Source organism: Salvelinus sp. IW2-2015, linkage group LG6.1 (genome assembly GCF_002910315.2).
Source record: "Salvelinus sp. IW2-2015 linkage group LG6.1, ASM291031v2, whole genome shotgun sequence".
Taxonomy (NCBI): Eukaryota; Metazoa; Chordata; class Actinopteri; order Salmoniformes; family Salmonidae; genus Salvelinus; species Salvelinus sp. IW2-2015.
Genome location: NC_036845.1, coordinates 5,705,092 through 5,718,813, shown reverse-complemented (window position 1 = coordinate 5,718,813; position 13,722 = coordinate 5,705,092). Strand labels below are relative to the sequence as shown.

Sequence of the window (13,722 nt, the reverse complement as noted above, 5' to 3'; positions counted from 1 at the left end):
ACTGGGGGAGGGAGGAGGTGGGAGGGAGGACGAGGTGGGCAGGAGGATGATGGGGAGGGAGGAGGTGGGAGGAGGAGGAGGTGGGGAGATGGGGAGGGAGGAGGTGGGAGAGGAGGAGGATGGGGAGGAGGAGGATGGGGATGGGGGAGGGAGAGGTGGGGAGAGGAGGATGTGGGGAGAGGGAGATGTGGGGAGAGGAGGATGGGGGGAGAGGTGGGGAGGAGGAGGATGGGGGAGGGAGGAGGAAGCGAGGGGGCTTTTAGAGACTGTCCTTGAGGTGCACAAAGCAAACAGCTCAGAAGCACATGAACATGCTGATTAAACACCTTCAGGATGTAGTGTGTGTGTGTATTTATATGAGTGAGTGTTTTTGGTTGTAAGGGGTGTGTGTGTGTGGGGAGGAGGAGGAGAGAGAGAGAGAGAGAGAGTGGAGAGAGAGAGAGAGAGAGAGAGAGAGAGAGAGAGAGGAGAGAGAGAGAGAGAGAGATAGATAGAAAGAGTGTGTACACACATGTGTGTTCGCTGTGTGCATGCATGTTGAGTGTGTGCTAAAAGTAAAGATTACAGCTTCTAACTCTGTTAGTGTGTGTTGTCTGGACTGAGCTCAGCTAGTCATAGTCTCAGGACACACAGACAGGACAGTTAGGGACTCAGGAAAATGTTGATCAACATTAGACTACACAGGCCTCTAAAGACATCGTTAGCATCTCCCTCACACAGTCCACTGGCCATCTATTTCAATCACTTCATTAGACACGCAAGCAGCGCACACACACACACACCACACACACACACACACACACACACACACACACCACACACACACACACACACACACACACACACACACACACACACACACACACACACACACCACCACACCCACACACACACACCACAACACCACACCCTCTCGTTAACATGCGCAGCTGATTCACCATCTTTGAGTCTAACGACAGGTCAGAGGCCTGTGTCGTGATGGAGGACCATATTACTGTGGTAATGGGGTCGGTGACGTTAGCGCGTGTCATGGGTCATCTGTATACCAGACAGACACAGAACGGATGATTAGCAAAACAATCACAGGAAAAACTGTCTCTCCAGCTAGAAACTGGAGGAAGGAAACGTGACACTAAGTGTCTGCCCCAAATGGCAGCCTATCCCCTTACTTTTGACCAGGGCCCATTTGGGACTAGGCCTAATTTAAATCATGAGCGCTGACCAAGAGAAGGAATATTAATACAGTGTATTATTAACCTGAATGCACTCTAATGTAGCCGACAGATGAACACCACCAAGATAAATACCATCATCAATAGTGTCCAGAATGTATTCTACTTCTCTCAAAAACACATGATTTATACCAACGTGACTGTATTAGGATAGATAACGAATCCTATCTAGTATTAGTATATTAGGGAATAGTGTGTAAGTGTACTGTAGTAGTGTACTGTAGRGGGAGACAGTGCTAGGACAGGGAAACTAGTGAGCACAGAACTGTTAGACGCCTTCTCAGCAGGTGATTTCTATAGTCATGGAAATGCACACACATCAGCAAAGATCAAAACACAGGTTCTCACGCCCTTTTGTAACTTCGTTTTTCCACCATGTCCCAGCCAAGAATAACAGAGAGAAACAGGAGTGGTGGGAGGTGTCAATCATGGTACAATATKACCATAAATCAAACAGTGAAACCCTATTCTAACATGGAACAATCCGTAGAAAATGTGGCCTATCTATCTCTATCTGTCAGACCAACAGACTCTCTGACCACCGCCAAGAGAGGGCTGTCTCCATCCTCCACACTCCAGCCCTGTGGTTCTTTGCAGGCTGTGACTAGGGCTGTTTGCAGGCTTTGACAAGGCTGTGGAGGGGAGAGTGCAGCTGGTTTTGGTCTGGTTGATTAAATGGGCAGTCTGGCTCTTTCTCTGTTTCTCTCTCTCTCCACCCCCCTCTCTTTCTCTCTCTCTCCTCTCTCCTCTCTTTTCCCTCTCTGGGTATGCCTGCCTGCCCGCTGCCCTGCATGTTGAAGCTGGTCCTCTTGGCTCAGTGTCAGAGCAGGGTTCTCTGCTGGGACTCTCTCCACATTCCAACTTACTGCCAACTTCCTTTTCAGCAAAAACACCACAGGAGAGCCTGAAAAGCAGGGACTAATCGTTACCTGTCCACACTGACTCATCATCWTGGCTTTATCTCCCTGYCCYTACTTTAATTAGCCTATAGGGGCTTCCTGCCCAGCCCGTGCCACACAGAGAGGACTTCGGTGTGTGTGTATGCRTGGCCTTCCAGGTCTAAAAGGAGTCCTTGTGGCTTTAGAGTTGCCCAGGATCTGTGCTGTTGGATCAGACTCAGGACTCAGTGGTGTGTTGTGTTCACTGTTTAGAATGAGAGGAGGCTCAACATTGATCCTGTGGTCTTGTCTAAATGTATCTTTAGCCATGGTTTATTGCTCTCTGTTGTGTATGAGCTGGATAGAGAAAGGATGCAGGGGATGTATTATACTAGCTAGGCTACACCTGCCTTTCCCTCTTAGGTAGACACACACACAACATGTCCCCCTGCCCCCCTCATAAAAGCCCAGACATTCTCCTCAGACAGACAGACAGTCACAACAGCAGTCTCCAGCACTAACAGCAGTACTGCAGCGTTCTCAGAGTTCAACACCAACACCCCTCTGTAGCAATACATCTGACAGGCTACTGTACTGTGTGTCTATATGTGAGTGTGTTTTGTGCTGTCTTCTCCCTGAGTCGTTGGTACAGTGTCACACAACACAGGACTATGATACAGTAACACACAGACAGTAAGGGGGCTGGACAGTAGATGCAATATCTAGAGTGTCCAGTTTGAGTACCTGGACTGTGGAGGGAGAGTCCCCTCCCTCACTTTCATTGGTTGCTCAGTCCTACTGCTACTTCCTGTTTCCTGGTCCAATCAAAGTGTCTCAGGAACAGGACAGTGTAGGTAGGTATTTCCTAGTGAGATGGTGTCATGTGACAGGGATGTAGAGTGGTCCTTAGGATGTCCTGCTGCAGCCCTGCAGCTCTGAGCATACCCCTCCCCTAGCACGTCTCTCCCACTAAGTGTGTGTGTGTATGTGTGCGTGTGCGTGTGCGTGTGCGTGTGCGTGTGTGTGTGTGTGTGCGTGTGCGTGTGTGTGTGTGTGCAAACAGAATGCAGCTAGTTCCTCCTCTGTCTGAGGAACAGTGGGGGGCATACAGTATGAACAGCATCACATTGTGTATGTATGAACCTAAGGGTAAGAGAGAGAGACAGAGAGAAGGAGAGAGAGCGAGAGAGAGAGAGAGAGGGAGGGAGAGCGAGAGAGCGAGAGAGGTAATGGGATTCGCTTGGGGAGTAGAGCCAGGTGTGAAAAAGAAGCCTCCTCTCTCTCCCTCTCTTTCTCTCTCCTGTCCCATACTGCAGAGGAATAGAAAAGGTAGAACCACAGAGCTGGCTGTCAGTGGTGCTGAGAGAGGAGAGTAGGGAGGAGAGGAGAAGAGGGAGGGGAGGGCTCAGTGATAATCTCTCCTGTCCACCTCCATTACACTCCTCCCCACATGACTGATGAGCTCTCTCTCTCTCTCTCTCTCTCTCTCTCTCTCTCTCTCTCTCTCTCTCTCTCTCTCTCTCTCTAGACACATAAACATACACACTCTTTACTAAGACTAGAGTAAAGTGTATATCTCTCTCACCCTCCTTCTGTCTCTGTCTCTCTCAATTTTCATTTTCTCTCTCCCCCACTCCCCCTCTATCCCTCTCTCTCCTGAAACAGAGATTAGCTAGAGGGGAGTGGAGAGTGCAGAAAGCCTGGAGGACAGCATAGGACACAGTGCTCAGGAAGAGAATGACTGGCTGAAAAGAGGCTGTCTACAGGGGTGCCAGGACAGGGGGAGCAACCTATTCAGAGAAGGATGGGAGGGGGGAGTAAAGAGAGTGAAAGTCATGACTCACGACTCATACCCCAGCCAGTCTTCTCTAAGGTCTATTAACCCAGTAAAATGGCTTCCATTACTGGAGAATGTGATACATCTCCGATGACTAGCAGGTTTTTTAAAAACGCTGTTGGGCTGTTTAAAACCTGGGGATTATCTTAAAACAGCATGACTGATACATCTGTCTGGGGCTTGACTCATACTTGGTCTCTTGTGATGTAGGCAGGCAGGGGAGAGATTGTGTCACAGACAGCACATAAACACAACCACAATATCAGGAGTGAAGCACACACACAAAACGGGCTACCACCCCTTAATTCACCCCCCCGCTGTGTTTGATGATGGATGACTTTCCCGCAGTCTTGTTGATGTATAAGAAACCAGGTCTACTGACCTTCAGCCATCATCAGCCCAATGCTGTTACATCACAGTCACACTAAAAACAAGCAGACACAGAGAAACTGCTGCTGCCACCCTTACCCACTACTGAGCCAAGATGAATGCCTGTTTGACTAGGCTTTAACAGCAAGTCACTGTGGACTGAAGCTCCATGATCCAATAATATAACAGTTATAGAAGTGTCCAGAATTTGACCTCTGCTGAAAAAACKAATATTGGCCATATGAGCTGCCAGAGGCATGTGAGAGGACTGCTCAGAGAAGAGAAACAGGCACATATTATTGCATCAGAAGTCGCTATGTCTCAGTGTTGAATGCACACTGGGCTATGTTGTTGATGTTGAGGAAGTCATGGAGTATACAAGAGCTTACAATACATTTGTGTGATTATTATTAATCCTATCAGTAAACTTAATCCCAAATGGCCCTCTATTCCCTATATAGTGCACTACTTTTGCCCAGGGCAGATAGGGCTCTAGTCAAAAGTAGTGCACTATATAGTGAATGAGGTGCCATTTGGGATGCARACAACATGCAGTCATTTGTTTTCTGACTAACTGAATCCTACATGCTGACTTAGCGCTTAGAAGGGGCCACTACAAACTCCTCATTAGGGCGTTAGGCAATGACTTCCAGAGCCTGGGACCATCGTAGGAAGTATTTCCACGTAGAGTTGGAGAGGAAAAGAGAGGCAGGGAGATACAAGTGTGTGAGGCAGAAATTACTGAGTGTGTGTGAGTGTGTGTGTGTATGTTTGTGTGGTCTGTGCTACTCTGTGCTCCAGAAACACACAGTGAGCTTGAGGAAACAAGAGGAAATTAGCCAGCCCTTTAAGACTGATAAGATAGTTCTTAATAAAACAAATGCCACTGGGCCTTTCTTAATATAATATGGAGGGCTGAGCTCTGAGTGTGTGTTTGTGTGTGTGTGTTGAACTCTGCTTCTTCTCAACCAGGAATGTAAACAGGGCTAAAAGTAAGCTAGGGGGCTCCAACTTTCCCCTCTCACTGCTGTATCCTAGTTTATATCTCCCCTGCAGAGATTACAGTATCAAATACATTACATGTTTTCACTGTCATTCACATAAACACTGTCCACTTAAGACTTGCGACCTGCTCARTTTGTTTATGAAGATATGGCCCATAAATCAATTGGGCCAGTCGTCAGAAAGAGAATAAGAAACCAGGGGGAGATGCAATTGATTAGGAACCTTAGATTACAATTATTTATGGAGTAGATCACTCATAACCATAGTAATATGACTTGTTCTTCCACTGAGCCCCTACCCAGCCTGTTATGATGCGTTGGCCCCATAGTAATTCCACTGTATGTTTATATAGACTGGCAATGACTGGAAACGTGCAAAGGCTGATTAAGGCATTAAAGCACCAACACAATGGGAGGCAAATTAAAGTGAAAGAGAGAGAGAGAGAGTTTGTGTTTGAATTGAACTGCAGAGAGAGGAAAGAGTTATTTTGATCAATTTAGGCAGACAGTATTGGACAGATCAGGAAGTCCAGCGACAGTGACCGTCCCTCTGTAACAGATCTGCCATAAAACACTTTGTCTTGCATTATGATTACACAGACACAGAGCTWACACCTGCCGTGACGCCAGTCACATTAGTATTGAGGGGGAGGAGGAGGGGAGGAGGAGGGGAGTCGTTCCAACTGCCAAACATCAGGCAGCTCATTCAGACACTGTCTGACAGCAACCATGTTGCAATACATTTGCTTGTCAATTAACTCACAGACAGCCACAGCAACATCTTGTCTGGCCACACACACTAAACCCTTCCCCTTCACAAGCACCAGTTCAGSAAAGGAGAACAGTCTGGGGGTAGGGTAAGCAGTCTTACCGTTATACGTCACTCTGGGTTTGGTCAAGCAYATGACGATGTGTAGATCGATCTCATCCGTGGAGACAAACTTGGAGCAGACAGGGCACATGAAGCCTGCATGGAGGGAGAAGGGAGGAGGAAAGGAAGACAAAGTGGTAAATATCAGAAATCTAATTCTGTACAGGGAAATCATTAAGTACCTATACTGTTACCATAACACAGCATCACACACCCGAACCCCTCTGCCCAGCCACCACAACATTCTCTCTGACATTACAAACTGAATTCTCCCTATTACATTCTCCTGCAATTACATTCTATGAGTCACACTCAATAATCTCCCTGTGATAATTAACAACAAAGATAATTAAATGAGTGATATTTAACACTGATTTACAAGCTTGTCTTACATTATCACTATGATGCAGCAGATGAGAGACGCCCTTTAAATGAGATTATTAATGATCGTGTTTGGTAGCCCTGCACTAAACAGTTAACACAACTAGACAGCCAAACAGACTGACAGACAGGGTTAATGTTGTATCGATGATGTGTATGATAACGTGTGGTTAGTGTAGGACTGATAGGGATCGTATAGGAGGTATCTATCATTGACTGGAATAGCAGCTGGCTGAGTTAGTGAGTATATGTGTGTAAGAGTGAGTTAGTATGTGTATGTATGTATGTATGTTGTATGTGTTGTGTAGTATGTATGTAGTGTATGGTTGATGTATGTGTGTATGTAGTATGTATGTATGTATGTAGTGTATGTATGTGAGTGTGTGAGTGTGTGTGTGTGTGTATGTGTATTGTGTGTGTGTTATGTTGTATGTGATGTGAGTTGAGTGTGTTGTATGTGTGTATGTATGTTGAGTGTGTTGTTGTGTGAATGTATGTATGTGAGTGAGTGTGTGTATGTGTATGTATTAATGTGAGTGAGTGGTGTGTGTATGTTGTGAATGTATTCTATGTTGTGGAGTGAGTGAGTGTGTGTATGTGTATGTATGTATGCTGAGTGAGTGAGTGTGTGTTGTGTGATGTATTAGTATGTGAGTGAGCTGTATGTGTGATGTATGTATGATGAGTGAGTGTATGTATGTATGTATGTGAGTGAGTGATGTGAGTGTAGAGTGAGTGTGTGTATGTGTGAGTGTGATGTGTGATATGTGGTGTGTGTATGTATGTGTGAGTGTGTGTTGTATGTAGTGATGTGTGTGTTGTGTTGTTATGTATGTATGTATGTATGTATGTTATGTGTATGTATGTAGTATGTATGTGTATGTATGTATGTATGTATGTATGTATGTATGTATGTGAGTGATGTATGTATGTATGTAGTGGTGTATGTGTGGTGTGTATGTATGTGTGAGTGTGTATTGTATGTATGTGAGTGTGTGTGTGACATTATTGCATCAATATTAACACCTGCTCACCGTCATCCCTTGAGTCCAGCCAGTCCCAAACTGATAACAGCTCTTTCCTGCTGTCAATGACCAAAAGCTTCATTGGCCTCATGGGTGGGAATGTTATTAATAGTTTATCATTTCATCATTAATAAAGATAATTCTAAAAACCAGACGGAAATCCGGTGTTTCTATGTCAAAGATGTTCTATTTCAGTCTTCTGTGATGTATATAAAGTGTAATATTGGGATGCAAACTCACAAGTACATGGTACAGATGTCTTATTTTTTAACCCATAACCATGTGTGTGAGGTGTTACTTTTGTTTCAAAGTAGAATGTTTAAGGACTACCAAGAAACACTCTGTGTGTCCCTGATTTAGCACCCTGAAGTAAACAAACAAACAAACACAAAACATTGTGTGTTTGTACAGTATGGTGTGTGTGTGTGTGTAGGTATGTGTGTGTGTGTAGTATGTGTGTTTTGTGTGTCTGTGTGTTTGTTGTCTGTGTGTTTGTGTGTGTGTGGTCGTGTGTTGTGTGTGTGTAGTATGTGTTAGTAGTGTGTTGTTGTGTGTGTGTGTATGTGTGTGTGTGTGTGTACAGTATGTGTGTATGTGTGTGTGTGTGTGTACAGTATGTGTGTATGTGTGTGCTTGTGTGTACAGTATGTGTATGGTGTGTGTGTGTGTGTACAGTATGTGGTGTTATGTTGTGTGTACAGTATGTGTGTATGTGTGTATGTGTGATGTGTGTGGTATGTGTGTGTTGTGTGTGTGTGTGTGGGTGTGTGTGTACAGTATGTGTGTATGTGTGTGTGTCCGGACTGATCGAGTCTGTCACCCTGGTCTACAAGGCTCCTGGGATAAAGAGATTATTCAGCCAGTGGCCAACAGGTTCTCACCTCAAGGCCCTGTCCCCTCTGCTTATCATACCCATTATATCCTGCAGCTCACTATAGTATACACAGTGTGTGTGTGTGTGTGTGTGTGTGTGTGTGTGTGTGTATTTCCAGATTATTTCCGGTAAAATACATCCATATAATATATGAGTCATCCTGATGTGTGCATGCAAATAGACCCACAGGCACATTAACCAGGTTTCCATCTAACCATTTCATGGAGAAGAATTACCTGACGCATAAAAATGACAGTCATGTCGGTACAATTTGATACATTCGGACAGACCATTTGTTTGTTCCACAAGGTGGGATCTTGTGTCGGTAAAATGAATTATGCGAGAAATGGCGTTTATGCCTTTATGTGCAAACATTGATATAATAATCATATCAAAATAAACTCAGAATCGTGGCATGATATGCGCCCACCGTCACAACGTTAAAAAGCATTTCAAGTTCATAAGCAGATGAAATCAGTTATGATGAACTTCACATGGTGGTTAAGTGCACGGTGATCATGCACATTTCCAATAGGCTAAATATGGAGGGTAGGCTATTATTTGAATGCTGTTGCCATAATGATCAGTGCTTGGCTGCCAATTATTAAATACTTATCCATATCTAATCATATAACCCCCTGTCCACTTTATCAGTCAAGTCTTGTCTAGAGAGAGAGCCTGAAGCAAAACTAGATTGTGCATGTTTGTGTGACAAAACCATCTGTAGTTGAAATTGTGATTGAAACCTATGTAACTTATGTCTTTTAATTGGTACATGGGAACTTAACTGCAGAAGTCATTTTTGAGTGCACTTCGTCATCACGCAGCCTTTTGTCCACAAAAAGTGGTGGGAACCTACACATATTGTTTTTATGCAGATTTTAGAATAGTCTCCAATTGGATGGAACCCCAGCTATGGACACACACCAGGATGACTGATGTATTATGAGGATGCACTTTCCAGGAAATGAATCTGGAAATACTCAGTCACAACACACACCCCTGTATATCCTGCACTCCTACAGGCAACAATCAATCTCTAGCCCAACTCAACTCTGCAGATCTGATGACAATACTGTAGAACATTTCGGGGGGTAGCCCTGTCTGGGACACGGACCCGGGTTTAGCGAATGTAAAGCCAACACCTTAACCATTAGACCAAGAGGTCCGAACCTCTTGACGAGGTTGCTAGGTGTTGGGTTAAACTTGCTACATTACCCCCTTTCCTTCGGGAAAGCGTGTCCCCACACTTCTCTTTATCAAGTCTCTCACATCACATGTACACGCCTTTTCAATGGCTTCACGGGCGCAATCCCACTTCCGATACCAATGTGTGTGTGTGTGTGTGTGTGTGTCCGGGTATTTTCAGAATCATTTCCTGGAAAATGCCTCCTCAGAATATATGACTCATCCTGGTGTGTGTGCGTACAAACAGACACCAGTGTTTGTGTGTGTGTGTGTGTGTGTGTGTGTGTGTGTGTGTGTGTGTGTGTAGACATTGGCTGTACTAAATGCTAATCCCTTTCTGTGGGGAGGGTATTGGAGAGGAGGAGTGTCCCACTTCCAGCAGGGACTAGAAGAGATAAGAGGTGAGAAATTCAAATCTGAACTACTACACAACTCCCTCAGCATAAGCTTCAACAGACCCATTCAAATTGGGAATGCAATCCTCCTCTGACTAACTGGGGGGGTTAAAACCACCTCTCCTTCGCTCACCTCCTCTTCCCTCCCTCCATTTAGACACCAAGCTGACACCCTGCTGCTCTGGCTCTGGCACAGCAGACCAGGCAGACTATGACGGGGAGAAGGGCAGCTGTGACCGTCTCTGTGTCTGCCCAGTGCTCACTATAGGGCACACAGAGTAGGGAGGTGTTGCTAGCATGGTATGTCTGCCAACTAGGCCTATAGGGCAGAATGTGGCACAGTGGGACTGTAGCACGGCCTGTCTGGACAGCTGTAGGGACTAGGGGTCAGGTCCAGCCTGTCTAGCCAGCTGTAGGGATTAGGGTTCCAGCCAGTCTGGACTCTGGATGTACTGAGTCCATACAGATCATCTAAAGGGGACGCAGACAATCTCCTACTACGTGTTTAGTCTGTCTGTATGACTGTTCACCTGACATCTCCAGCCTTCACATGAGAAGCTATCTATCTGTCTGACCACATGCAGCGTAATACCAACCCAACACGGCTGCTTGCTTGGTGTTAAAGGTAACACACTCCTATCTAATGACTGTCCTTTGTGTGCGTGCCTGCGTGGGTGTCTGTGTGTGTCTGTGTGTGTCTGTGTGTGTGTGTGTGTGTATGCCAGCGTGGGTGTCTGTGTGTGTGTCCTCTGTGTTTCTGGGTTATTTACTGTAAACCATGGCCACAGGAGGGGAGCAGCTGCATATTAACCAATGACCACATCAACACAGAGCAGGCCAGGGCTAGATCCAGGACCAAGANTGTGTGTGTGTGTGTGTGTGTGTGTGTGTGTGTGTGTGTATTTCCATTTCGACAGACCATTTGTTTGTTCCACAAGGTGGGATCTTGTGTCGGTAAAATGAATGAGGCGAGAAATGGCATTGGAGACGCCTTTATGCACAAACACTGATATAATAACCGTCATATCAAAATAAACTCAGAATCGTGGCATGATATGCGCCCACCGTCACAACGTGAAAAAGCATTTCAAGTTTATAAGCAGATGACATAAGTTATAATGAACTTCACATGGTGGTTAAGTGCACGGTGATCATGCACATTTCCAATAGGCTAAATATGGAGGGTAGGCTATTATTTGAATRCTGTTGCCATACTGATCAGTGCTTGGCTGCCAATTATTAAATAAAATGATCTCGTTCTTATCCATATCTAATCATATAACCCCCCTGTCCACTTTATCAGCCAAGTCTTGTCTAGAGAGAGAGCCTGAAGCAAAACTAGATTGTGCATGTTTGTGTGACAAAACCATCTGTAGAGTTGAAATTGTGATTGAAACCCATGTAACTTATGTCTTTTAACTGGTACATGGGAACTTAAGTGCAGAAGTCATTTTTGAGTGCACTTCGTCATCACGCAGCCTTTTGTCCACAAAAAGTCAGATTCGTGGAAACACCTCTGGTTGGAAAATGCACATTTTGTTTTTATGCAGATTTTAGAATATTCGCACGAAAATCTGTCTCCAATTGGATGGAACCCCAGCTATGGACACACACCAGGATGACTGATGAATTATGAGGATGCACTTTCCAGGAAATGAATCTGGAAATACTCAGTCACAACACACACCCCTATAGACCCTGCACTCCTACAGGCAACAATCAATCTATAGCCCAACTCAACTCTGCAGGGGGTACAGTTTCCTCTACAGATCTGAAGACAATATTGTCGAAAATTCGGGGGGTAGCCCCATCTGGGACTCGGACCCAGGTTTAGCGAATGTAAAGCCAACACCTTAACCATTAGACCAAGAGGTCCAAACCTCTTGATGAGGTTGCTAGGTGTTGGGTTAAGGTTGCTACATTACCCCCTTTCCTTCGGGAGAGCGCGTCCAACACTTCTCTATACCAAGTCTCTCACATCACATGTACACGCCTTTTCAATGGCTTCACGGGCGCAATCCCACTTCCGACACCAATGTGTGTGTGTGTGTGTGTGTGTGTGTGTGTGTGCGTCCAGGTATTTTCAGAATAATTTCCTGAAAAATGCCTCTTCATAATATAGTGACTCATCCTGGTGTGTGTGTGTACAAACAGACACCAGTGGTGGTGTGGTGTGTGTGTGTGTGTTTGTGTGTGTGTGTGTGTGTGTGTGTGTGTGTGTGTGTGTGTGTGTGTGTGTGTGTGTGTGTGTGTGTGTGTGTGTGTGCTGTGGTGTGGTGTGTTGTGGTGTAGAATTGGCTGTACTAAATGCTAATCCCTTTCTGTTGGGAGGATATTGAGAGGAGGAGAGGAGTGTCCCACTTCCAGAGGATAGAAGAGATAAGAGAGGTGAGAAAGTCAAACTGACCTACCACACAACTCCCTCAGCATAAGCCTCAACAGACCCATTCAATTGGGAAGATCCTCCTCTGACTAACTGAGGGGTTAAACCACTCTCCTTCGCTTCACGCTCCTTCCCTCCCTCCATTTAGACACCAATGCTGACACCTGCTGCTCTGGCTCTGGCACAGAGACGGGGCAGACTATTGACGGGGAGAAGGGCAGCTGTGTGACCGTCTCTGTGTCTTGCCCGTGCTCACTATAGGGCATAGCCAGTGTTGCTAGCATGGTATGTCTGTCCAAACTAGCCTATAGGGCAGAATGGAGCAGTGGCAGGGGACTGTAGCACGGCCTGTCGGCAGCTGTAGGGACTAGGGTCAAGTGTCCAGCCTTGTCTTAGCCAGCTTAGGGACTAGGGGCAGTCCAGCCTGTTCTAGCCAGCTTAGGGACTAGGGGTTCAGGTCCAGCCTTGTTAGCAGCTGTAGGGACTAGGGTGCATGTCCAGCTCTGTCTAGCCAGCTGTAGGACAATAGGGTGTCAGGCCGAAGCCTGGTCTGGCCAGTTGTAGGGGACTAGGTCAGGTCAGCCTGTCTAGCCAGCTGTAGGACTAGGGGTCAGTCCAGCTCTGTCTAGCCAGCTGTTAGGGGGACTAAGGGTCAGGTCCAGCCTGTACTGGCCAGCATGTAGGGACTAGGGTCATGGTCCAGCCTGATCTGGCCACTGTAGGTACTTAGGGTCAGGTCCAGCCTGATCTAGCCAGCTGTAGGGACTAGGTGCAGGTCCAGCCTGTATGGCCAGCCTGTAGGCTAGGGTCAGGTCCAGCCTGTTAGCCAGCTGTAGGGACTAGGGTCAGGTTCCAGTCCTGTCTAGGCCAGCATGTAGGGGACAAGGGTCATGGTCCAGCCTGTCTAGATGCCAAGTTGTATAGGGACTATGGAGTCAAAGGGTCAGCTTTCTGCCAGCTGTGTAGGATAGGGGTCACGGTCCAGCTGTCTTGGCCAGCTGTAGGGATAGGGTCAGGTCCAGCGTGTCTGCCAGCTGTTAGGGACTAGGGGTCAGGTCAGCCTGTCTAGGGCCAGGCTGGTAGGACTAGGGGTCAGGTTTCCAGCCTGTCTAGCCACTGTAGGGACTAGGGTCAGGTCCTGCCTGTATGGCCACTGTAGGACTAGGGTCAGGTCCTAGCCTGTCTAGCCAGCTGTAGGGACTAGGTGTCAGGGTCCACCTGTCTAGCCAGCTTGTAGGACTAGGGTCAGGTCCAGCCTGTCTACCAGCTGTAGGGCACTAGGATT

At 46.4% G+C, this 13,722-nt stretch overlaps 1 protein-coding gene across 3 annotated transcripts in view; it reads right to left on the bottom strand.

The window, feature by feature from the left end:
- znrf2b (zinc and ring finger 2b) overlaps positions 1–13,722 on the bottom strand; it is a 261,841-nt gene that overhangs the window by 210,398 nt on the left and 37,721 nt on the right. For all 3 annotated transcript variants that reach the window (XR_011480023.1, XR_011480022.1, XM_023988795.3), the window contains exon 2: positions 6,192–6,287. Coding sequence is in view for 1 of the 3 variants with exons in the window: in XM_023988795.3 (XP_023844563.1) it covers positions 6,192–6,287 (96 nt within the window). In the remaining 2 variants the exon portion in view is untranslated. The remainder of the gene's footprint in view (positions 1–6,191; positions 6,288–13,722) is intronic.